This window comes from Protomyctophum bolini (assembly GCF_963924005.1).
Source record: "Protomyctophum bolini genome assembly, chromosome: 8".
In the NCBI taxonomy this organism is placed as follows: Eukaryota; Metazoa; Chordata; class Actinopteri; order Myctophiformes; family Myctophidae; genus Protomyctophum; species Protomyctophum bolini.
In genome coordinates this window covers 22,369,375-22,397,043 of record NC_137869.1, presented here as the reverse complement: position 1 = coordinate 22,397,043, position 27,669 = coordinate 22,369,375, and the positions used below count along the sequence as shown (strand labels likewise).

Sequence of the window (27,669 nt, the reverse complement as noted above, 5' to 3'; positions counted from 1 at the left end):
CCATTCTCTTGTTATTTACTCGCTCTTCCAGTCGGGGAAAAGAATGGGCTTTTGACCATGAACACCATGACATGTGGTCATGTGACCATGAACACGATGAAATGTGGTCAAACCTGATCTATTGTTGGGGAAATGAGTTTCACCCCCCCTTCTTTCCAAAACACACGCGCACACACACACACACACACACACACACACACACACACACACACACACACACACACACACACACACACACACACACACACACACACAAACAATTAAAGCAAGTGGACAGAGCAGTGAAGAATAAGTACCGGAGAAGTAATTATTACACCTACTGGCCTATTTGTAAAGCTTATGGTCTCACTGTTGACGTTAATCAGCTCACGCTGCGACAGACAGAGCAGTTTATTTTTTTCCTGTCCTCATTGAGCCCTCCCCCCTCCCTGCCTCTGTCTCTCCCTCCTTCTCGCTGCCTCTTTCACACTCTGGTAACTTACCTTCCTACGCACCTGCTGCTCTTTGGCAGAGTGGATCTTGACGTGCTTGCGCAGGGAGCTGGGGTCCGTGTAGCGCTTGGTACAGCCAGGGATCTGACACGCATACGGTTTCTACAGAGACACAGGAGTATGCTATGTTATACATCAATGTATAGGCTTTCAAATGTAGTCGGTCAGTTAGTTTAACCACTAAAGCCCTAATACATAGTTAGCTGAGCTACACACTCACTGCGTGTCACATCGCAACGCGCCATGATTGAGCTTGTAGATTTACTATATGTTTGCTCTTTTTGTTTTTAATTTTTTTATTTCAACACTTTGGAACATTTTCTTCTTGAATAGGGATGCCATGTTGGCCAGTGTAAGCAGTACAAACATCAGCAGATCAGCTATCGCAATAAAACAATGTTGGTTAGATCATAGTCAGTTATAAGCACAACAGTGCAGGTCAACAGAATACAGAACGCGCTGGAAAATAAATGTTTGAATGAGTCCAAAGATAGAGTCCTACCTTTCAGCTGAGAAAGGCACAAAGTTGAAGTAAGAGGAAGAGAGCAAGTAGGAAAAAGAGAAAAAAGACAAAGACAGTAAATTATAAACATTTCAAGGAGGAGGAATTTCATACAAGAATCCCACTGAGATAATTTTCACAGCTTGCTTCCCATTTCTTTATTTTTCATTTTTTTAATACAGGATTTCATATTTCACAGACGACGTCTGATATTTCATGTAGGTCTTTTTTCTCCAACTCCTTGTCAAACCCCACCTACTTGGGACACATGATATCTGTATTACCAATGATTGATAGAAGTAATACAGTGTATTTTAGGAAAATGCTGACATGATGGACCAAGGAAATTCCACTAGGAGCTCAGAGATGTCACAGGAAAACTATCTTGTTTCTGAATACTTTTTCAACTTAAAGCAGACATGTGAACAAAACCAGAAAAATTCATTGGAACGTTGCAGACCAACAACAGTGTGATACTTTATCTGGGTCTTCTGAGGATGCTCAGTAATTCTCGTGTGTGTATGTGCGTGCGTGCGTGTGTGCGTTCGTGCTTGTGTCTTCATGCTGGTGCCGAGCGTTTGAGGGCCAGTAATGTAACCGGAATGACACATATAAAATGGTCACACAGACTAAAGTAACAGGAATGACATTTGTAAAACGATTGCACTGTCATGGACTTTCCTCGTCGTTTCACGTTCCTCGCATTAACCAAGTAAATACAGCACGCGGCTCGCTGACGGAGGGATTTTCCCCTCACGCCATCTTTTTTTCATCCTCAGGAATATAAGGTAGCCATTAAAATGTAAGGGGATACGCGTCTTTATTAGCCCGGCCTCCGTACCCTGGCCTTTTCTGTAAATAACACATTGTTATTCCAAGGCGTTCTCAGCGCCATTCACCTACGCCATGTTTGTTTTGCTAAGCAACGCACCCCAATACAGTGCAGGACCCGTAGGGGGTGGGGGGTGAAACACAACTTCTGTCTAGAATACATTTCATTATATTTTTTAAATGATTTTGCCCTCAAGTGTTTCTGGCAAGGCAAGGAGGCGGCTATAGGCACGCACAACGAACCAAGGCCCTAACACAGGGTGTTAATGTGAGGCCGTATCGTATGCATCAGGGACTCTGATTGGCTGTATTGTTTGGCCTACTGTGGAAAGAAAGGGCAGAAGTCAGAGGTGTAAGAAATATACTAATGTGTTTATTTTATTTTCAAAATTCTTTTGTTGCAATTTTCAATAATATAAATCTCAGAGATCTCAAGGCAGACAAATAATGGAGAGACTATGTTGTTGAGCAAAACATTCCCCTCCCAGACAAAAGAAAAAGAAAAAAACCCAATTTAGTAAAGCCAATTCCCAATTCCCAATAATAATATAAAGCTATATAATATGTGAACCATTAATATTGTGCTTTGCTTTAAGGGTGCAACAGTGAATCAAACTAATTGATTAAATACAATTTTAATAGAATCTAAAAATCTAAATCGCCAAAAATAGCAGATCAACAAGCTCACAGTGGATCTGCTATTTTCAGTATTGTTATGCAACACCATCATACGACATGGTATAAAATTGTTCTTAAGTGGTTACTGGTTAGTCAGACTAATAAATATTAGTCAATTCATTATTGACTTAGTTATTGTTGATATCATGATTCGTCTCTGTCTGGTGTAAACCTCATGTTCAAAACTGTAACTTTTCAGGATTCAAATCAAAAACAGCAAAAGTAGCAGATCTACAAGTTCAAAACTCGCAGCTTTGCAACACATTCCGATCTCTCAGATCTGCTACTTTTGTGTGACGCTGTAGTATGATTAAGTAGGCTTAGTAGGGCGTTATTATTCACACAAAAAAGTAAAGATTCGGAAGTAATCAATAGAATAATCATCACAAAGAAGATCATCGATAGTTGCAGCTCTACTTTGCTTACAAAGTAGAATTGCATGTGCTCTCATGGTAATTTCATCCATATTTCTTAAGACATAAGAAGCACATTGTAGTGTCTGTGGGAACAAACACATACAACATTGTTCTTTTTCACGAGAAAAGCAGGAGCTGCTTCACTTGTGAGCGTTTAGCAGAACCAACCACAACGCTTTGGCACAGCCAAGACATGTCATCCAAACAGACATCACACACAGCTCTTAAACCAGAACAAGCGTATGTGTGTTAACAATATTGTTGTATATTCACTCACTATGAGATGTTGGTTTTCATCTAAATAACTTGTAGGTTCTAGAATAGATGAACAATAACAGCAGGTTTAATGACTTACAAAGGGATGTAAAAAGTATATTTATTTTTGAAAGGTACTACATGGTGTACCCAACAGTAAATTAGAGGTAGTCGATTTACATTGCAAACACCTCATTTATACTTCAGCACTCTTCTTGAGTTACACTTATTTAGTCTTCAGTGCTATAGGATCAGTGGTGTAAAGTATAACTAAGTACAGTTAGTCAAGTACTGTACTTGTACAATTTGGAGGTGCTTTTACTTTACTTGAGTATGTTCATTTTTCACACAAACCCTTTACTTCATACTTCTACTGCACTAAATATGAGGCAAATATTGTACTTTTTACTACACGACGATAATTAGCCTTTCGCTAAATCCCACCCCAAAAAGCAATTGTCCAATGCCAATCCAAATTAGCCTAGCGCAACCAGACTTCATCAGCCCCTATTGCATATGCATATGCCCCGAGGCGACATAGTGCAGCGCAGTGGTATATTAGTATCGGCAACGTGAGGCTAAATCCAAATAGTTTAGCTACTGTTGCTATGCAGGTCAAGCTTTCGCCACGTCATAGCTGTCAATGTTATTTTGCATGGTTGGCTGTGTTGTTGAACATTTACACGGCTTAACGTCGGGAAAGTTACACGACTGACCCACCCAGGTGATGGCAATAATAGGCTACTAATGACTGTACCATGCAACATGAAAACTCCTGCCGGGCTGTCGTTAAAAGTAGATTTCTGCCATTTCCTCGTATTTCTAGTTTATTTAAATAATGTCATGCACATTTGCCCAGTGCAGAGCCTACTGCAGGCCTGGTTGACTAGAATTAGAAGACATTTTGAAGGTTTTGCTTCTGAAATTATCTATTATTTATATGGAGAAATCCCGTCATTTAACATGCATCTCAAGGGGTGAGAAGGACAGCTTGACCTGTCTCTTTGCTGCTAATGGGTTTAGGGTCGGTTTACTTTAAGCTATTTTTGTGTTTCGAATATTACAAAAAATACATATATAATTAAGCCCTGCCCCTATACTTCATCATCTATTCAAAAATAGCTGATCCTGCGCATTTTTTTTTGAAAATTGAAGAAATCCGGGGAAATGGGCCATTCATGAATAGCTATTCTTTCTTTGTTACTTTAAGTCAATTTTGACGCCAGTATACTTTTACTCAAGTAAACGTTTGAATATTACTTGTAACAGAGTATTTCTACATTGTGTTATTGTTAGATTTACTTAAGTATTAAAAAAACCCCATCAGAGTACTTCTTCCACCACTGAGTGAGTAGCAGCAATAGCTGACTAAAGCTTTCCTATGCTTCCCTTTCCACAGGTTGGAGGAACAGGCAGCGCTCTGTCTGTGGTGAGCCAGTCCCCCGCATGCAGTCCAAGTGTGTTAGGGCCCGAGCTGTGACTCCAGCCTAATGGAACTGATCATTTAATGATCTGTGGTGTGTCACAGGTGGTGTGGGGAGAGTGAGAACGCCACACCACTCACCCACTGACAGCTAACAAATTGAAGTGTAACACAGTCGAGACATGGAAATGGGCACTGGGGCTTGGAATTAAGCGTTGGGGCTTGCATCTTGTCTCTGCGTGCGTGCGTATGTGCATGCGTGTGTATGGGGGTGGGTGGTGGTGGTGGGTTTAGCACTATGGGTGTTTTACATGAAAACACATGTGTTCATGCACACGCACGCACGCACGCACCAGGCACCAGGGAAGGGCTGGGGTCAATTCACATTCAATTCAGTCTATTTAAAAATGTAAAAAGCAACCTTCATTCTCAATTAGTTTCTGCACTGGTTGTGTATAAGACCTTTCCAGCCTTCTAAGGGCAACATTTTTTCAATAGTTGAAAATGCACTCTCACCATTGATTTAATTGAAAGTGAAAAAAAAACTGGCCTTGATACACATACGGTACATTATGCAACACCACACGCACGCACGCATGCACACACATGCTCACGCACGCACGCATGCACACACATGCTCACGCACACACATACGCACGTGCACGCGCACACACACGCAGTCACGCACACGCACACACAGATCATAATTCCAGAGCATCCCTCCATCAATATAGTGACTTATTTTTGACAGCCCAGACCGTTCTCACACAATAAAATTCAGGGGATTTCACAGTGGAGGACATCTGCTGCAAAGACTCAGTGTTTACATCACGTCCAACCCACTAACACAGTGATCTACTGTGGGTTGACAGTGGGAGGAGACAGACAGACAGACAGACAGACAGACAGACAGACAGACAGACAGACAGACAGACAGACAGACAGAGAGAGAGAGAGAGAGAGAGAGAGAGAGAGAGAGAGAGAGAGAGAGAGAGAGAGAGAGAGACAGAGAGACAGAGAGACAGAGAGACAGAGAGACAGAGAGAGAGGAGGCTGTGTTGCTGACCGTGTCCAGGTGGGTGCGCTGGTGCTTGGCCCGGTCGCTGGAGTTGCTGAAAGCTTTCTGGCAGCCAGGGTGCTGGCACAGGTAGGGCTTCTCTCCTGTGTGGCTCCGCAGGTGGATCTTCAGGTTCTCCAGACGGGAGAAGGCCTTGTTGCAGCCCTCGAACTGCATCATGCAGAGGAGGACACACACACACACACACACACACACACACACACACACACACACACACACACACACACACAAAGGGAGAGAGAGGGAGAGAGAGAAAGGGAGAGAGAAAGATAATTAGATCAATGAGGCCAATGATGGTAAACACAACAGCCACAATGTGGGCTCTATGTTCATGCCCACTCATGCCCTGCATCTGTCCCTTGATCACACTAACCAACGCACACACACACACACACACACACACACACACACACACACACACACACACACACACACACACACAGCTGTGGGAGCTCACTCTAGTCTACGCCGTGGCTCTCCATGCAGCACAAGGGAACGTGTGCACCGCGGCCATGGAAAAACTGAGAGGTGTCCGAGAACACGGTGGGGCAGCAGCAGCAGCAATGGTGGTCACCCCACCCTCTTGAATTTCGCAGCCGTTCCGAAAAGCCATTGAAAAGCCATTAGCTGGAGAACGACACGTTCCTGCTCGAGAGGTAGGAAGCATGGGCTCCACACCCGGCTGCCTCTGACTGCTTCCCAAACACTGGGTTTGTCCCATTTGTGGGTCGCGGACTCACAGACACATTTTTCCGGGTCACTTTATATTTTCTTTCCTACATTTTGTTTTTAATAATAATTTCAAAACATTAATAAAAAAACATTCCCAAAAAAAGCAAAAAAAAATCCTGAATTAAAAACTAAATTCAATGATTTTTACAGTCATTTCATGAAGAAATCAAAGAAAAATCGAAGAAATTCCATGAATTCAAAGCTTGTAGATCGGTTATTTTCACTAGTAGTTTGGGTCCAGCAGGCACACATCGAATCTCTCTTTTGGGTCACGGGCTAAAAGCTGTGCTATATGTTACAGTAGAAACTGTAGTCTGCCGTATACGGCAGCCATTAATGGGGCTGTAATGCATAGCTTGTCCTGTTCAGTTGTGCATGGTGCATTAGATAGACAAGTGACAGTGACGGTAAACAAGCTTCTTCTTCTCATCCTGACCGGGGCCAGCATCTGATCCCGAACCACTCAGCCAATGAACACCACAGATTTGCTAACACACACATTATTCATGGCGCTGCTCACATGTCGTCCACTCCCAGTCCGCTCCTATAAGTGGAAAACATTGCCGCTTGGCTGACAAGGCACCTCCCTCTCAAGAAGAACCCCCCCCCCTGTACATGTTACTGTATATACAGCGATTAAGTGTATGGGTGCACCACAGTACAGAACATTATTACAGGCACGGTGGCTCAGTGTAACGTATATCTTTCCAAGGTTAATCCCACTCATGTATTCAGTTAGCTGCACACGTTTGACATCAATACCCAGTCTTGACTGCCACAGGTTCCCACAACAATGGGCAATGGAGGAGCTCACATCGGTCACTTGACCTGTCACCCTATCTGAGGGGATCCAGATGCATGGCCTTTATGCACCGATCAGGAGCCACGGGAGCATGGAAGACATGTTGGTAGGATGGAGGTGGAGAAGAGAAGAGAAGAGAAAAGAAGTGTGTCTGCGTGCGTGCGTGCGTGCGAGCGAGAGAATAGTGGATGTTAGGGAAGCTTTGAAAATGATGAGGAAAAATGCATGATGAAGTGGTACAGTAGATGAGGAAGGGTGGAAGATGCAATCAAGCGAGTACAACAGCAGGTGATGGGTATTATTATGGCCATTATAATATTCTATATTGGATCATCTCAAACACATGCAGTCTAATCACGCTCATGATAATTTATATTAAAATTGCATGTTACTATAACAACCTTGATAAACAAACTGTATGTAAACTGTAACTGGTTACCAAGACAACACATCTTTCGTTTGCTGCTTTTATCAAAGTAACAAGGTGTGGATCTCAGAATTCAGGCTGATTCTTCATTTTGACATGCCCAAAACAGGGATGCCAGGTTCACAGTGATCGTGTTCAGGGACAAGGCTGGGCGGCCGGGGGGTCAAACCGGTGACCTTCTGATTCCCAGGCAGCCTCTTCACCCATTCAGCCAATAGCTGCCCTAAAGGTAATGCTTTAGGGGGTGTGGTTTGTGTGTGTGCACAGTTGCACACTGAAATAAATGGGTTCAATAATCCATAATGCATAGGGCTGAAGTGGTTAATCACAATTTTATTATAATAATCAAAATCTACAAAGTAACTCAAGTTTTAAAATAAATGTAGTGGAGTAAAAGTACAATATTTGGGATCCGAGATGTAGTAGAAGTATAGGAAGTTGGAATTACTCAAGTAGAGTACAAATACCTCAAAATAGTATTTATAAGTACCGTACTTAAGAAAATGTACTTAATTACTTTCCACCACTGCTACTGATGTAACTACAACTACTGCCTCCTCATCAGTGTAAAAGGGTTAAATTGAAGCACCATGTAGCGGTCACAGAGGTGCAGCCTGCCGTCCACTGGATCCTGACCTTTAGTGAAGCCTGCTGACGACAGCTTGGGTTACGGAGAAGGAGAGAGTGACACCATTCTTCTAATGGGCCTTCAGCCTCATCTGGGCTTCATCCTGGCCTCCTTCATTCACTCAGACACAACGCAGGCAGGGCCTTCTATTCAACGCTGCTCCATTTAATATGGACGAAACCTAAGCCTGTCAGGTTAGAGCTGTGTCAGGTGACCTGACGGCACTGTGCGTGCGTGCGCGTGTGTGTGTCAGAGAGAGAGAGAGAGAGACTAAAACCTAATAATAAGATCAGTTCTTGTCAGCCAGCGACACCGTCGTTGGAGTATAAATGATGCCCCTATTCTGGGGGTGAACATTCAGCACAAAATAGCTGGTGGATCCTCTATTTTTGGAAAAGCTGTTTAGTATAGAGGAGGGAAAGAGCGGTATAGAGCCAACCATAGTTAAGTTTTGAAAAGGAACAATCATAATCTTCAACTTCATCCAACAGTGCTGTGCTAAAAAGATTACTCCAGTCATGTCACTCACTTGCTGGAGTAAATTCTGTTAATGTGAAAACTATAACCCTTACTATCTGGGCTTTATTAGTTGCTACCCTCGGTGGGCCTGACATTGTCCATGTTCTCTGTGTTTACACCAAAATAGTGATATTTTTAGATATCTTGACTTCAGAAAATATGACTCACAAGTTACAATTCAGGTTCTTGTAATATGGCCATAGATCGTATGGGTGTGCCAGCCCAAAGCCTGCCCGCAGAATGTATCATGGGAATTAGAGGAACAGAGAAAAGAAAAGAAAAACACTAAGGGGAATTTTCTACGTCAATATGGATTGTATTACAAATATTGTTGTTTCTCCAGACAATGACAACCAACACTTAACCATTTAAGCTGTAAATACTTAATTTAATTAAAATGGCCCATCAACAAAATGTTTTTTGAAAATCTTTGAAAAGTTTCACATTACATGCCCAAGATAGGGACACCAGGTTGAATGTGATTAAACTGTCTACTTACGGCAAGGTGTAGTAAAACAAAAGTTCTTATGAAGGTTTTGAGGCAAACTCTTTGGAAACTACAGTACGTGATTTCAGACATCGTAAATGACTCTGAGTGACTGCTATTGCCATGCAGACAGACAGACACACACACACACACACACACACACACACATACACACGCAGTAAAGGAACAATAACAGACACATTGTAGATAATACAGACACATAAATATGGACACGCACGATATTAGACACCAACGCAAACGTCACAAATCAGCAGCCTTGAGGCGGTAGGCTGGAATGTGGGGAGAGCAAGGGAAAACATCAGTTATGAAGCCATGTCAGGTGATCTGTCAGACCATAGATCTCACCCGTGTCATGAGATACTGTATACTCTGCTGCTCTGTGAAGGCAGGCCCACCCTGCTGCATTCAACATACTGTACACACAAAGACATATGCACACACACACACACACACACACACACACACACACACACACACACACACACACACACACACACACACACACAACATGCAGGCATTGACACGAGGGTACACACATTTATAGTTTAAGGACACATACCTACAGTATACACACAGGCAACTGAGGCAAGTGCACATGCATGTGTGTACACAAGCTCGCAACGAACAAACGCGCACACACACACACACACACGCACACGCACACGCACACGCACACGCACACACACACACACACACACACACACACACACACACACACACGGTATGGAAAATATCTAAGTGTCAAAGCACACAATGTAGAGTAGAAGCATATTATTCTAAAGCTACGGCTAATCAAGAGAGCAGGACGGAAAGTAAGACAGGGAGTGAGCGAGAGCCGCGCAGGGGGAAAGTTTAATAAAAGTCAGAGAGCGTGGGGAACATCCATACAGGCCATGCCAGCCCGGACAGACACGGTTCACGCTGACTCCCGAAATACGGCGCCGAGCATTGAGAGTTTCGAAAAACAAACACGGGCATTATCGACCGCGCCAAAATGTGCGTATTTATGTATAAGGGAAATAATCACTCTTTTCATTGCTTTCTTTTTCCGCAATACAAATTTGAGGCTAAATTAGAGTTCGGGGGCTGTGGAGGAAAGCGTGTTAATCGTGTAAGAGTGTGTTATTATTCAGCGAGGTGGGCTGGCACAGAGACAGGCGAGCATGAAGTTTTCCTGCCCTCTGGGGGAACTAATGCTAAATGCCACTTCTGGGTGAACGGGTATTACTCATGCAGCGGAGGACCTGCACGGGACATTTTATGCCAAAGTGTTTTAGTGCAATGGTTCCCAAGCACTGGGTTGGGACCCAATTGTGGGTTGCAGATACATTGTTATGGGTCCCCTTATTTTTCTAACTTTAGTTTTTAACTATTATTATTGCCTCGACACTGGTTGAAGATCCTCATTCTGACCACAGACATAAAGAGCTCCAATTTCATCGCAGCCATTACCGAGACGCGGCCCGCAATTCAGCCGCTGCCCGAAAATTACGAATATAGGAACTTGCTCTGTCCCTTAATTGGTATTTTGGTCAAGCGTCACCCGCTATCTTTTTTGAAGACACCGGTATTTGCACCTAGAGGTGTGGCCATGGGCGTGTTGGCACGCTTTCCCCTAAATTGCTATTTTGGTCACACACATTTGGGGGGTGCAGGCAAGCACGGGAGCAGCGCATGTCGGACCATCGCTTTTTCGCATCGCATCGCATGTCCCCCCGCTTCGGATCTTCGGTGTCGGAAAAGCGTGCGCACCCCACATTTGGGAAGACGATAGTGGAGTTTAAAACCACCCATAACTTATACCTATGCATAATATAACGGGTAACGGGAGGTGTTTTAGGGATTTAGACAGGTAACCAAAATACCAACTTTAGTGAGGGAACACCCCTTCCCCACTGCTAAATCCCAAAACAGTGTATTTAGAAAGATCAGACGAAAATGGAGCTCAAAGACTTATTGGCCACTGGACCTCATGTCCACACCACCCCCATATTATGTAAGCCAGCTTGCCATAACTCCACTCTTTATAGCTATGATTCTCACTTGTGTGCTTCGCTTGTCAGGAGACACCTGTTTTGACTCTGGTTCTTTGTTTTCATGAAGTAGGGTGACTTTATGCCATTGGTAGATTGTTCCCTCTTTGTAGTCATTCAAATGACGTTAGTATTTTCCCATGTTGTCTTGTTTGAGTTCAGTTGTGTCTTAAATTAATCTAATGAGTTCATCGTTTTCATCTCCATTTTGGTGATCTCCACTGACACATGACGTGGCCGTTAGTTTCAAGTGCCTTTATTGTTTCAAGTTTCCTAGAACTCTCCGTTTTAGATTTTTCAGTAAGCAATACCTCTAAATCCAAAGAACATTTGTTCAAGATTTATTGATTGGAAGGTCTCTGGGAAATCGTGGTTGTCATCTGTACTTAGCGTTACAGCATGCCACAACAATCTTGTTACTTGTTTCCTTAAATTAGGAATTTATCAGTGCCATGGTTTTCAAATGCAGTGAGGGGAAACAGAATACTCTACACATCTTTGTCAGTATTATTGGCAGATTTTGGCATCCATGTCCACATTGTGACCACAGATTTCTGCTCTAAAAGTGTAAAAAACAAAACATATTTTTTATTTTAGTCTTTAAGTAAGAGTATGCTTCAGACAAGTGGGGAAAACTGATACAGTCCCCAAATGGCATATGTTATAATAATGACACCCAAGTGTGTGCCCTGTATGATTTGAACTTTGGAGGTGGCTGAACTTAGTTTGCATAAGTTTTGATGAACACAAACCATGGACTGTAGTCGTCCTCAAACAGGAGGGTATAAACAGCCCGCGGTGGGTGAAGCGCCTGAAACCACACAGGACAGATATTACCCTTGATATTATCTATGAAAACAGTTTAGACGGCGCTAATCACATTAATTACTTTAAACATGTTTGGCTTTCCCCCCTTTGCAATGCTCGCGTTGCGTCTAAGGTAAACCGGCAGATCACCGCACAAACTTGAGTGGCGCTGGCATCAGTTTGAGCTGTGCTTGACACCGCCTCGGCCCAGAGACGGGGGGCTCAGGAGTTTGGTAAACATTGGGGGTGACAGTGCGTCTTGACACGGTTGGAACAGGTCTGAAAGCAGTATGAGGGGCCGAATGACGTTAAGGAGGGCGGGGGGGCTGATGGGGTGGACGGGTTAGCCGATCACAACAGACAGATTATGGACCTGGCATGCTGGGCCGCGGAGGTGCGGCCCGCCTGAGGCCTCCATGGGAAATGATTCCTGACTGGCAGGGAGAAGGCCAAACAGTGTTGAGGCTAAAAGGCAGCAGTGTAGTGAGTTCTCCTCACAAGCAGCGGCTCATTAGCAGCCTGCAGGAGCGGCAGATGATGGGAACAAACTGCCCGTTATGGAGAGGGGTGTGGAGGGGTGAGTGGGACTCACTGGGGCTGGGGCCCATGCTCACATCCAGGATAGAGAATCTGGTTAGAGAATTTTTAGACAGACAGATGTCTGTCTAAAAGAAAAAATCTCAAGCTGGGGGTCCTTTAAATTTAAAAGATTGAGAATCACTGGGATAGTGATATAGAGAAAGAGAGAGAGTGTTTTGGAGAGGGACACTATAGACAAGAGTGGGAGGGAGAGAGAACAAAAAACAGAAGAAGAAAAGAAAGAGTAGGAACAAAGGTACGACAAGAGTTTCCTCCAGAGATTCCCCTCCTTGGAAAAAGTATTTGTCTCTGCTTCTTTATAGCCGAGGTCATCACCGGTAGGACTCGTATTTTTCCCAAGAATAAACTTCAAGATTCTCTCCCTCGACAGCTAGTCTCGAGATTTCCTAGGGCTGCCGCAATGGACGCCAGGGAATCCTTTGATATCTTCTTCAGCACAGTAATATTTCTCTCCAGCCCGGGAAGTAATTGTGGTACAGTAACAGGGCTTACGACTAACGACTGGTGGCTCGGATTAAATTGTTTGGCTGCTAACTAGCATGAAATCCACTATTACTCATGTTTAGAGGGCCCCACTGTAAAAAGCTAAAAGTACTCAGGGTCTTAACAAGCTCCATCAGCTTTCCGCTTTGATTAGTTTTAGCTAATGCATCCCGGCTACTTAATTGGCAAAGCTGGTGTACAAGGTGGTGACTGGCTGTGAGGGCGCTGGAGAGAAGAAATGCTGTGCAAAAAAACCTTACAGTATGTTATAAAGTTATACAGGCGTGTGGAAATCACATATGTCCATAGTAATTTATAGCTATTGTTATTAAGGCTTTTCATTGGTTTAATATTTATAAAACCCAGACAGAAATAACCACTTTCACTTTCAAAAAGTGGGGAATATAGCAATCTGCAAGCTCACAGAGTGCTGCACCATGGCGCGCTGAGCTTGCAGATTGGCTACTTTCACATATTCGTATAGGGCATCGATTTACAACAAAAACTAAAAGTTGAAATATAAACATACAAGGCTTCTGCCTGACAGCAACGATATTTATACTTAATATATGTGTAAGAAAAAGCTGGAGGAAGTGAGTTGGTTTATCATAAGGTGTCTTTTCTCGGCTCTGACCGATGAGGAAAACCACCAACACTTTAGGATCTGTTCTGAGGGGAGGTTGTGGAGCGCAGCGCTCTGGCTGCGGCTGGGAGGGACATGTGTATTTAATCTGCCTGCCTTCAAATGCCCCGTGGCAACCACAGCAAAGAGCACAAAAACGTAAATGGATGAAATTATATCCATATGATCCAACGGGACAGCTAAGGAGAGGCAGGTTTCTCATGCGCTTCGTCAGGATACAAAATTAAACACAGCTTGGCTAAAACATTCGCATTACATAGTTTACACATATCATTTCCACAGCCAAGCGAGACCCTTTTAGCGGCCAGCCTCATCTGTTGCAAATAGCGGCCTAATTTGAATCAAAGATAGCAAAAGTATTTTTTTTCCATCTCTCCAAACTTGATGGAGATGAATTCACACACACTTAGTTTTTTCTTCATGCACACCCCGCATACACACACATACACACACACCCCTGCCTCCTCCCACATTTTGAGAAGCCTTGATTTATGAATGGTGAGATATGAGTACACACAGCAAATTACTAAAAGCCCAGGACTGTTGTCCAGATGGGAATGAACAAGCGAGCGACAGAGCGCTAGCTCAGCCGATAAATTGGTGGGAGGAAGTAGTCATGTAAATGACTAAAGAAATTGTTCTGAACAGCCATTTTGCACTCATGCCCCACATAGTTTGGGGGGCCAGATTAAAAACTATGCAGGATGGCACAACAGGAAGCGCTCCTATGATGACTAAATGAGGCTGCTCCCATAATGAGCAGGCCCCAGCTGGTTTGTTCCTCTTAGCAGGCGGTTTGATGGAGATTGAGGAGGAAGTGCGATGATGGATCTAAACCCCTTGTTACGTTGCAGAGGCCCTGGCACAACGCGAGTCCTGCTGGCTGCACAACAATGTGGCGAGGCTTCATGGAAGCACTTAACCTGCTGCGATTCAGGGGCCTGCATTCAAATGTCTACCGGCTCTGCGGCCCTGCATCACATTAGGAGGGCTAAGATGTGATTTCCTCCTGAACCAGCCAGCCCGGGGTTTACCGGTTCACCAGGTTGAGGGAAGGAGGAAAATAGGGTCAACTTCTTAAAGAGAGGAAAAAGAATGAAAGGAAAAGGGGATATCATACAGTGTTATCATACAGCACTAGCTGTGAACTGAACCAACTTCCATCCCAGGTCCCCGGTTTCCACTCTCAGCATATTGAATTTTCATTGTGGTCAAGTGGCACAGGTTGTCTAGAAGTTATTGTTGCCTGTAAGAAAACGGGCCAACTTATGCAGTTCCCCCTTTGAGTCTCACTCACCGTCTAGAAAAGACTGGGTCAAGTTTCAGTCAAGTGACCTGTTGGATCCACGTCAAGACTTCTCAATAGGAATGGACAGTGTTTTGACACACTCATACTCAACATACAGCAGTTGGGTTATGTTTTCTGTGCAAAACTGAACTTTGTATCTTGGACATGGTATCTTTATATTGGTAAAAATATCATAAATGTTTGTGGGCTTGCACATTGGATGAATATTTACTGGATATACGTGTTGTTGTGTTTTAGTAAAAGGTTCCTTGCTGCAACCTGTTGTTCTCTGACAGGCCACTGTAACAGTCCCCTATCTTTGTCTGACAAGTGACAGTGTGTGCCCACTACAGTAGCTACCCTAACTATTTCTAATGGCTAATTAGAGTGCATCACAAAGCTCTCAGTGCCGTGGCCATTAGTAACCATCAAGGCATTAATTATAAACTCATTCATGTAACCCGAGGCCACTGTGAAAAAGACAGACTGGGGGGGAATGCAATGAAAAATCCTAAACACGATCTGTGCTCTGAGACGGCGCCTGGACTGATGTTACTGGCAGTCAATACGGGATCCTGTTTGACGAGCGTGCTGGCCGCCGCCGCGGCTGACACCCGGGGTTCAATCTGTCCTGCCCCTCTCACTCACACCTGCTTCCATTCTATCGCTCTCTCTGTCTGTCTCTTCGTCTATCTGGCAAAAGGACCTCTTCCTTCAGCCATACAATAGAGTGCTACAAACCTGAATGGACTCCATGACTCCATTTGATACCAGCGGTGTTTATGGATGACGGATGGCAGTTCATCCACGATCACTGTGCACAATGGGAATATGTTTAATTCATCAATTGATCGGCTTTATTGCTCTTTTGTTGGGACGATTATCTGATATAATCCAGTGTGATGGTTGGCTCTGTGTGTAAGCAGCTTTCTCTCCTCACTTGTCATCTCCACCACGTTCTCCATCTTTCAGTGTTTTGTTATTAGTTCAGGTTGTATTCCCAGCCTCTACCGTTCAGTCACATTTATACACACACACAAATTCATTGCTTATGCCCAGTGTGTCAAGTGGTCAGTCCAGGCCTGGTTCTTAGGGGTTAAGTGTCTTGCTCAGGGACACATGGTCCTGACATAAGCGTCCAGTCGAACCAGTGACACGGTCCCACGCGGCCTACCCACTCAGCTATTGAACTTTGCTGGTATTTAACAGGATCCTGTTCACTCTCTCCGCCAGCCTACAGTGTAGTTTTACACTGTGAATTTCCAGCCTGAGTGCTCGAGAAGTGAGGAGTGTTTTAACATCCTCCTCAAAATAGAATGATAGAATTCATGTTAAATATTGGCAATGTTCCCCTTCAAGTTTCTAGGTTGCCAAAATTACAAGCAGCCAAAAATAAGGAAGCCAAGGGTCAAAATCGTACTCCCCAGACAACAGAAACAGAACATATCCCTGGGTCTTCACAATGATCAGGTATGATGAAGAAGTGCTAGGTTAAAAGAAACAAGAGCCCTTCTTTCGGTTTTTTGGCCCGCCATTCCTTGTCCACACAAGGCGAGTTGACACAGCTGTCTAAAGGCTTACACCCATTATAGCATACATTGGTCCACTCCATAACTCTGACGTGACAACAAATAAACATTTCAGAACTCCCGTGGGTTGCCAAGTCAAATAGATTGACGCCAGAGGCACCACAATATTCAGAGAGAAAACATGCCGGTGAAATTAAACAATAGGTCAAGATGGCACTGTGATCAACACCAGCCCAAGGACTCGGGCATGCAGGGGCGAGGAGAGGGGAGAAGGCATTTACGCAAGCCTCTGGAGGGGCACCAGACCACAAAAAGCTTTCTGGGTGAAACGGCAGCTGCCCAAGAACTGTGGAGTAACCGAGATGCCACGGTGCCCCTGAACATGTTAGCTCTTCAGCACGCCATAAGGCTGTGTTCTGTTTTCTCTCTGCGGGTTTGAGGGTCCAGTTTCCAGTTATGGGTATATGGCTGGTTGCAATAGATCAGACTGTGCCAGTCATCCAATGTGTCAGTTCTTATCAAGGCGCGGGCATATCAACCAGTGCATACACTTTCGCACATCATTCTACATTTGCGTTTCAATAAATCAATGCAAAACCACATTTCACTGAGTGGTTCACTTATCACATTCAATAATGTCAGTCCCTTCTCACTACTAATGTGTGTATCTGCCCATGCTCCAATAGGAAAACATTCGTTTGAGTGAAGAAAAACAACACCTCATTCCTGTGCAATTACACTGGACAAAAGCAACCTGCCAAGGGCAAAAATTGTGAGGTTCCAGTGTCTGCTGGTATTCCACGGTAAACATTTTCATATTTATGGAATATTTTCCTTGAAATTTCTCATCAGACATTTGTTTATGTTAGCCGAAATATGAGTCGAAGCCTGGCACTTACTGCCTTTGCACAAAATTGCCAGTGAGACTGCAGGCTATACGGCATGACACTGGGTTTTTCTCATACACAATATCCATTCGCACCGGCTGTACTTTAAATTGCGCATGACCTAATCTAAATTTCTTGGCTTAAATCATCCAAAATTGGCACATCAGTGATACTGATTTCGGTTGGGTTTTGTCTCGGAAAAGGAAGCGGTGAAATTTAAATGACAGTCTGTACGTGACAGTCTGAGAAGTCTGTGTTACGGAACAGGCCAAAGGGAGTGGGGGTGGGGGGGGGGCTGGGGGGTGTTGTGGGGGGGCAGGGGGTGGTGTGGGGGTAAGACGGAAGAATAAAAAGAACCTGCCCTAACTTTATGCTGTAATTCTCTGCAGAAACTAAACAACTGTGGTTCTAAGCCTGGCATAAACCCTTTTTACATCAATGTTAAACTAATTCCAAAGCTGAACAGATTGAACACAAAACAGATGTTTGAAAGTGAACTGCTGAAGAGAGGGGGGAGATAGGGAGGGGGACAGAGAGAGAGAGAGAGAGAGAGAGAGAGAGAGAGAGAGAGAGAGAGAGAGAGAGAGAGAGTGAGGAGAGAGATCAAGATTATGGAGATAGAGAGAGAAAGTCTTTCTGGAGACATTTAGTGATCATTGGGGTGTAAAACACTATGGGGGGAATGTAAATCTGCTCTTAAATATCAGATCCTCCATTGTGTGTGATTCAACTGTCATATGAAAGCAGGGCAGTAAAACATGCAAACATCCTGGTCATCAGCATCCTGAAATGTCCCACTGAGAGGACGAGGACATTTCAGGACACTGATGCCCAGGACATTTCAGACATTAGATGGTTAATCGTACAATGGTGTTGTTTGCCAAAAATAACTATAACCTACAAGCTCACAACACGTCACAATGCGGCGTTGTGAGCTTGCGGAACGGCTATTTTCAGCACGGCATAATATGACAAAGTATAAATTATGTATATTAAGTATTAAGTAAGTATAGCCTAACTCTCTTTTCCTCTCCCTGTCTCAGGCTCTCAGCTGCCAAAGTCTCTCTCTCTCTCTCTCTCTCTCTCTCTCTCTCAGTGGTTTGTGTCTGAAAGCAGGAGGCTGGCAGGACCAGTGAAGTGCAGCCTGCCAGCCTGGACAGCGCAGCAGAGATGGATGGACAACCAGCCTTGCAACAAGCAGCAAACAGCGAAGCGGCATCCAACCATTCAAAGCTCTAATTGCTCCACTGGATCCCAGCTGCGAACCACATTTTGAGGACTGCAGTCTGCTAACGGTCCAAAACAAACGCTCTGAAGTGCGCGTTCAGTGCATACCACATCAGGCATCACACTTCACAACGAATTCTGGACAAACCATCGTTTCTTTGGGATGACATCACGTTGGATTTGATTGCCGTCCTGGTCTGGCTCTTCTGGGCCTTCGCAATCATTCCGAAAAGGTTCAAATTAAACCCGGCATGCTAACCGCGGAATGGCGCAGTGTACCATTTAAACATGACACACTAAATGTAAACATATCTTTCATTACATAATTTATCCATATTTTCTCTTAGTGTTTATGTTGTACAGTAGCGGCTCACTTGCCCACATACATTAGCCCCAAATCTAACGTAGTTTGGTGTGGGGGACGGACTGGGTGGAGGGATACTGTAGTTCCAGGGTTGTGGTCTGGCCCTGAGGCAGACACGGTCTGGAGCCGTGTAAATGTCCCTCTTGTTTGCTTGTTTGTCGGGTGATGGCATGGAGGCTGGGGGCAGATGTTGCTCTGGGCTCGGCTCTGTGTGATGTCTGCTCGCAGACTACACCAATGCCTCAAAACCCCACCGGGTCGCGCTGAAAGATTGACCTCTTTTCACACATACAGATACGCTCATACACTCTCACCCGCTGCGGTTCGGTGGGTGTGTTTGCGGAGTGGCTGCTGAGGCGCAAATTGTGTCTGGGTACAAAGGTGAGTCCTGTGTTTTAGTGTGTCCAACTGGCAAGAAAGGATTAGTTTGAGTTTACTTTTTGAAATGCCACAAATATGTTTTTGCTGTATAATTATCTGTCAGACCGTGGCAGAGAAATAGTTAACTTACGCCTCCGCGTTCCACGTGATCCGTGACGGCACACTAGCCAGAAAGCCCGTTATTAAAGACCGACAACCTGGGAGCATTTTAGAGTACTACAGGGAGGATTCACGCTCATACTGTAACAGGCCCATGACCTCAGACAGAGATCCCAATGTGCAAGTTGATCACTCCCCCCTCCCTCTCTGCTCCCCAAAGTGGACCCAGGTCCACTTCTATCTGATAGCCCCTGAACATGACGGAGACCCACATACAGCGCATGCACAGCCCCAGCCTCGTCCCTCCCATGTATTAAGTAAAGCGATCTGGCTCACTGGAGAGGTTAAACTGATTAAGCTTTTGGATGGGACACAATTATGACACAATCTTTGTGCAATGTATAGCCAGCCGGTCACAGCCCCCAGGTTCCTCAGGTTTCCGATACCGGAGCGTGATTAAATATTAAGGAAATTGCAAACTCAAAATATTGCATTCCAGACAAATGCAATTAGGGAATATCACATGCAGTAGATCCTCCACGCTTTGATACCTGGTTACGCATTTGAATGCGAGGTAGCTTAGAAGCTGTTCTGTTTTCCTCATATTTTTCTTTTTGCTTGATTTTATTGTGTCCATTCGCATTAGTTTAACCACCTTAGATACCCAATTCTGGGACGAACATTCTGAAAAAAATAGGCGATTAGCTGATCTCTCTCTCTCTCTCTCTCTGGGGGGGGTGTCAATGAAATATATAGATAGGGGTTAAATGGTTAAAGAGAGGTGGCTATACAGAGAGAGTGTTGATGCATATCTTGGTTGTGCGATATGTGGTGCATGTATCAAAACCGTGCCACTTTACAAACACCAGATCCAAGAGAAAGAGACATAGGGAGAAAGCAAGACATGAAGAGGGAGAGAGAAAGGGTGGTGCGTGTGTGTGTGTGTGTGTGTGTGTGTGTGTGTGTGTGTGTGTGTGTGTGTGTGTGTGTGTGTGAGGGGGTGCGTGTGCGCATGTGTGTGTGTGCGCGCGCGTGAGTGAGTGTGTGGAGGGAACTGGATCGCATTACTGTAAAAGATTGACTGGAAAACTTTTACGGCCTGACAAGAAGTTGGCCTAGCCCACTCGACAAGGAAAACAAGCAAGATCCATCTATTTCCAGGGCTTTCATTGCCGTGCCAAAACATCAGTCTCAGAGCCTCTCTGCCAGCGGTTTCATCATACTAATATCACATATGGACAGCGTTGCCTTACTGTTAGCATGACGGCCATGTGGCTGAGTGGCACATTGAAACTGACAGGAGGCCAGGAGATAACCGCAGGACGAGATTACGGCTTTGTTGGAGAAATCAAACAATCAAGCTACCTGATGAACTCCTCTGACTGACGAATGATTGACTGACAGCGTTAATTATGTAAATTGTTCAGTGGAGAGAGCGGAGGCACCACTGGACCTTCGGTTAAAATGCAGATAGTTTGATCCTAACAACAGTATCCAATTTAGGCTCTGATTGGGGATTTTTTTGCCAGTTTAACAGAGCTTAGGTACTGCATTTCCTAATCACGCAGTTAGTCGTGACATGCTGAATCAGTACCATTTCTCCCTTATTGACTCTGATTACTTCAGTTGAAATGAGCTATACTGTATGTAGACCTTGTCCTATGCAGCTACAGAAAAGGGGTTCTACCCATATAATGTATGTGCTTGTGTGTCTGTATACTTGTGTGTGTACTGTACAGTATGTGTGTGTAGCCTACTGTATGTCTTGTCTACATAAGCTGTTCTGATGACCAAGTCATCATACTCTCCCTTCTCTCTTTTTTCATAATATAAAGTTAAAGTCTGTAAATTACACTTTTGCTTTAAACATTTAGGGAATTTTACAGCATTTGAGGAACCACATAGAAACGGAAGGGCTCTAATGTAGATCTGGGAGCTGACACTTCATGTGACCATGCAGTCTGTGACATCCGTTATCTATGATGTTTCAATGACATTATGACTCCAAATTTGAGAAGTTTCAGCGTGACCACAGCCTTGTTGACTTTTCCATTTAATCAAAGTAAAATATTTCAAATAGCATAAATGTAAGTGGCAGACAGTACTTCCTATAGTGGGAGCCTGCATACAAAGTTTAGCGCTGATCGGTCCAGCGAGATTTGTGCGATTAGCTCCGGAGACACACACACTCACACACATACGTCATAGACAGCCAGCCTTTTGCAGAGCCACGCCATAAAAACATTGCAGAGGAAAGACGTACTCAGGCACACACCCTGTCACATACAGTACACTGAAGAAGGATGGTTTTGGTGTGTGAACCTTTTTCAAAACACTGTTCTGGGAACCAGAGCACAGTTTTACGTTGGCAATTCAAGGGTATAATCAAACATGCACGCATGTGTGCAGTGTGAGTGTGCTTGTGTGGCTGCATGTAAGGATTAGAGCTTGACCGATATATCGCTTTGCCTGATGAGCGCTTCTCATTTTAGAGGGGGTCCTATACATACAACAACTACAGCAGTGAAGTACACATTGCCCATTGGGCCACATCAGATCCACGTTCACATACACAAATCCAATCACACACTCATTTCATTCTCAGACCGCTCTAATTTAATCTGGAGGTTTGCACTACTCATCCCTGCTTGCTTTTGCTGCTGCTCATACATATGCTGCTGCTCTCACCACTGCTGTCTTGTTCAAACACCCTCCACCACCCCAGCTATCACCTGTTGTTTTGGATCTGTTTATTTACGGGGGATTCTGAGTCCTATGGTTGGGAGATGGACTTTATCAGACTACCTATAAAAGCCAAATCCAATTAATCTGCCAAACCATAATAAATATATTGCTCCATTTTATGTTCACAATGAGTTATCCTGACTGAAATGTCTCAGCAATAATTTTACTTTTTGGATGACAGTGGTATCAGGAAATGATGCTGCTGATGTGTTTTAACTACTTTCAACCTGGTGTCCATAGTGTTGCGAATTGTAGATGAGCAATCTTTTTTAAATGGTCAATAAGACTTAAGTGGTTAAAGTAAAGTTCAGTTTGTGTGTATTTATATTTACTTATTTGCTCGTTTATTATATAATTAAAATGTGCTTTTCCTATATCGAAGTTCAATACAGTATTATACACTTTATTTATTCATTTATTGATTTATGTATAAGGTTATTTGTATTTAGTGTTATTAAATTGTTTGCTTATAAGTTAAATATTCTCATATAGAAACTTTAATAAAATCTAAGGTTTTTAAATAAAGTAGAGCCTCTTACACTTTTTGACAAAATATTAGTAAAAACGTTGGTAATCGGTGGGCATGGAGTCATGGACTCATTGGGAGCTCAACCATCATAGGTTTTCACCAAAGGTGAGGGTGGTTACTGCTGACACCATGAAGCCACGCTCAGAACCAGCGAGCAAGCTGAGATGTGGTGGCAGCTAAGCCATCCAGACAGGGGCCAGAGTGAGCGTAAGAGACAGGTACAAACACATTAATATCAACGTCACTCGCCGCCTGCGCCCAGTGACCAGACAGCTCCGGTTTCAGGTGGCATTCAGAGGAAAAGTCGGGTCATGCGCTGAACCTCAGTTTTAATTAGCTAATGGCACTCACTGTTTCATCTCCTGCATCTGAGCTGATTGCTCACAAAAGAGTCCATTTACCCCCAAAAACACACGCCACCTTGGCACCGCCACCGTGCTCCATGTCTCAATGTCTGCTGCTGAGGGATTTCCACTCTCTTCCAAAAATCGGTCTAATAAATCTAAATATATATGTTTGCTGGTTTCACACCAGTGAAAAAAGAGGAAATTCCATGATCTACGCTTTTTTCCGCCAGGTCTCGACATCCAACTTTCCTTCAGCAAGTGGTTTGAGCGGGTGCACGTGTGGTGCGAGTGCAATTGTGGTGTGTTTGCGTGTGCGTGTGTGTGTGTGTGTGTGTGTGTGTGTGTGTGTGTGTGTGTGGACAGAGTTCCATTAAACAGGTAATGCAGGGTGTGTTTTATCATTAGGCACTGTGTGGGTGGCTCTCTCATTCTCGCCTTGGATTCTCACTATTGGTTGACACTAAGGTCCAACTCCTTTGTTTGTGGATGAACCTGGTCCTAGTTTTCATTCAGCACTTCATCACAAAGACTTCAGACAAATGACTCCATGGCATGTAAAAGTATCATATATTTCTACTTTAGAAAAACATGATTGTGTCATACATCGATCCTAAGAAGTTTAAAGGACGGAGAAGATTTATAATGGTTTCCATTCTTTAAGCCAAAGACAGAAACAGTTGCAGCCTACCTGCTCATCAAAAGTCTTAATGCTGAAATTACAATTGCACTGAATATCATTTATTTACTCTACTTATGTCTTTTTCATGTAAATATATACAGTATACCTTGTGAAATCTTAAGCATAGCAAAAAGCAATAACATATTTCCTCAAGTTGACTTTTGTCAACTTCTGTTCTGTTTAGCAGTGTGTTAATTGGCAGTGTGTTCCTGCCTGGGGTGTAAATGTAAATGCTCTCTGTCTCTTTCCAAAGAGGCATTCCACAATTTAGCTGGATATTTATTTGACCTTCAGGGACAACAGGCCAACATTCAGAATTTCAGACACTTTAAATTCTCAGGGCCACGTCTCTGAGAATCCTCATAAGATATCAAAGCCTCGGGACTCTGTCAGGGCTGCTCTCTCACTGGATATATTTTAATATTTATGCAGACAAGAGGAAAAAAATGCAATAAACTGAAACAACATGCCGAATTAAGCATGAAACACAACAGGATATTGCAAGGAGATTATGTTGTTTCCTTTTCGGCCGTTGTTTCCCTGCCTGCCCGCCCGCCTGCCCTATACACAACAGCCCGGGGCTTCTCTTAATTAGCGAGGGGAGGGGGCAAGAAAAGTACCTTCTAAAACTTTACAGTGCTCTTAAAAGTGCCTCGAACTCAGCCGTTTACAGACTGAGGTCTGCTGGTATTTCTTTTTTTTAATACATCTTTTTATGTGGGGATCCGTTAAAATATTAGCTAGGTATGGACGGTGACAGACGCAGGGGTCGGTGCACGACTCATGCGTTGTTGATAATGACTTTTTCTTGCCAAGACGCGGCATGAATCAAATGCTGTGCAGCTGTAGGAGGAGGGGGAGCGCAGGGAGTGTTATGCTTGGATGTTGAGGGGAGCCTCGCCTCATGAGCGCCCACTGGAATCTGCCGCTGGAAAGCTAATAAAGGGATTAAGCCCCGGATTTTTCTGGAGCATTTGGTCCTAAATCAAAATGTCTCATCTGTTTCCTCTATAGGAATTGCTGGAATTCTTAAATGCCTTTGTGTATTGCATGAGCACAGCGGACACAACTAGTACCACTGGAGAGGCCAGAAGGAATGAGAGGCAGAGACGGGCTAAACAAGGACTTGAGCTGGTGTACAGAGTGAACACACATGCATGCATGTACTGTATGCACTATCTCCCTCTCTCGCCCTCCACTTTAGTTTCTATCTCGACAAAATGGAGTAGTACAGTAATCTTGATTATGTTATGTATACATTGTATGATATTTACTTTTGTTTAATATTTTGGTGTCAGTGTTTTGGCACAGGAAATATATTGTACTGTAAATTGTGTCCCGTAAGCCAGGGATGGGCTGCAAAAGCCAGTGAGACACGTAAATAAAATCATTCATTCATTCATTGATTCATTCATGCATACGCAAATGCATGCTCATGTCGACACATGCACGCACACACACAGACGCATGCACGCATGCACAAACCCACCCACCCATCCACGCACGTGTGCGCATGCACACACACACACACACACACACACACACACACACACACACACACACACACACACAAAGCATTCCTGTCATCACACTAGTATGAAGCACTTATTGCAAACTCAATACACACACACACACACACACACACACACACACACACACACACACACACACACACGAAGAACATGTGTTTATTTCTTCTACGCCTCAAAGTTTATCTGTTGAATTCCCAAATCAACACACATCCTATCCCTACTGATTAGACCTATGGACTCAATCTCCAAAACATTTCACGTTTCTGTTTATGCTCAGTCAGAGAAGTGAGAGTGTAACAGTCCACCCTACTATACAGAGAATCAATACTTCCTATTGTACGGACCAATCTTCGCACTTGTAGCTGTGTGTGTGTGTGTGTGTGTGTGTGTGTGTGTGTGTGTGTGTGTGTGTGTGTGTGTGTGTGTGTGTGTGTGTGTGTGTGTGTGTGTGTGTGTGTGTGTGTGTGTGTGTGCGTGCGTGTGTGCATGAGTGCGTGTTTGTGTTGGAGTTTGGAGTTAACAGGCGTGCGTCCCGAGACAGAGTCCAGTACCTTGTCCGCACTGAAGCCAAATTGTTCTAGAATCCACATCTGTGAAACATCTCCCTACACACACACACACACACACACACACACACACACACACACACACACACACACACACACACACACACACACACACACACACACACACACACACAACACACACAAACACACACACGCCTTCACAGCGTTACATTTATACACACCCCTATACTGTATGTACACACACACTTGTGCATATAAACATTCACTCAGTCTGCTTGCCGTCCTTTCCATGTGTGTCACCCAAGTGTGACATCAATGCTCACTTGAGGCACACCTTCACCGCTCGACGAACGAACAAACACACACATACACACTCGCAAAATGAAAGATGAATAAAATAGTTTTATGCTGTACATGTGCAACGCACACTGCAATAGTATAACAGTTGGATTGTGTACAGCGCAGCAAATTACTTCCAAATTGTTTCGTTTATACTGAGCCAGGGTAGCATGAGGAATAACACTTCCTAACACGGTGTGAGAAAAGGCAGTGGAGTGTGTCAGTGTGTGTGTCTTTTTCAGGCGCAACCAACACTCACCTCAGAGGCCACCAGAAATAGCAGATATACAAGCTCACAGCGGGTTGTAGCGCGACACATTGAGAGCTTGTAGAGTAGACGCACAGCGAAACCAAGTATGAATCAGGCATTATGGCTAGCATCAGAATCTATCAGGATCGGCACAAGTTGCCATATTCAACACCACATAAATTACCTCAAAGTGTGACTTTCTATTCCCTTTTGAAATTTCTCTCACCTCAGTGAATTTTACAAGCCACTATTATACAAAATTATTTAGAAAATAAACAAGGCCTGGACTCCATCAGAGAGAGAGAGAGAGAGAGAGAGAGAGAGAGAGAGAGAGAGAGAGAGAGAGAGAGAGAGAGAGAGAACGAGAGAGAACGAGAGAGAGAGAGTATATACTTGAAATAAAACAGGTGCTACAGAAATATTGCAGACTCAAGTTTTTCAATAATTAGAATTTGGACAGATTCCCGAACATGAAGAAGACCACTTCTGACGGGGGCGGCTTTGGGCGAAACCATGAATTGAGCAAGACTAGAAATTGTTGCCGCGGTCATCCCTCCGTATAGCTCTCCTTCTCCCAGACTACTACTTTTCTCCCCATGTTTGGTTTGGATATAAAAGCCAATTCACTTAATACTTGTGGGACAGCTAAACATTTAAAGCTCCCATTTAAAGGGATCAAGTGTAGGCATTGTTTAGTTATGTTAACCAGATGTGTTGGCTTTTCAAGATCTGAATCCCCTTCTTAAAAAACACAGCGCCCGTGAAAATAAACATGGCTTCACCCTACACAAATTGTGGACTAATTGTGTATTTGGACTAAATCATTCTTGAGGTTGGAGGGCTTTTTCCATTTGCTAAGGGATGCCGGCGAATGACAGCTTGACATTGATTAGTGTGTTGACTTGTGGAATTGGAGCTTTACCTGTAAAGAATACAACCACAGATCTATTTATGTAGTGACAAGGTAGCCCACGAGCCATAGCATAGCCCCACATCTTCAGTGGAAGAAAAAAAATGCGCGGCTGCAAATATATGAATTGCAAACATATCTGATTCTCAAACAAAACAATGTACAAATTCATGCTGAAAT

At 43.9% G+C, this 27,669-nt stretch overlaps 1 protein-coding gene across 2 annotated transcripts in view; it reads right to left on the bottom strand.

Moving 5' to 3' along the window:
- glis1b (GLIS family zinc finger 1b) overlaps window positions 1-27,669 on the bottom strand; it is a 99,415-nt gene that overhangs the window by 29,721 nt on the left and 42,025 nt on the right. The window contains exons 5-6 of one of the 2 annotated variants that reach the window (XM_080769348.1): window positions 5,663-5,824; window positions 483-593 (exon numbers count right to left, since the gene is read on the bottom strand). In XM_080769348.1, the coding sequence (XP_080625474.1) occupies window positions 483-593; window positions 5,663-5,824 (273 nt within the window). The remainder of the gene's footprint in view (window positions 1-482; window positions 594-5,662; window positions 5,825-27,669) is intronic. The other variant, XM_080769349.1, reaches the window with a different exon arrangement.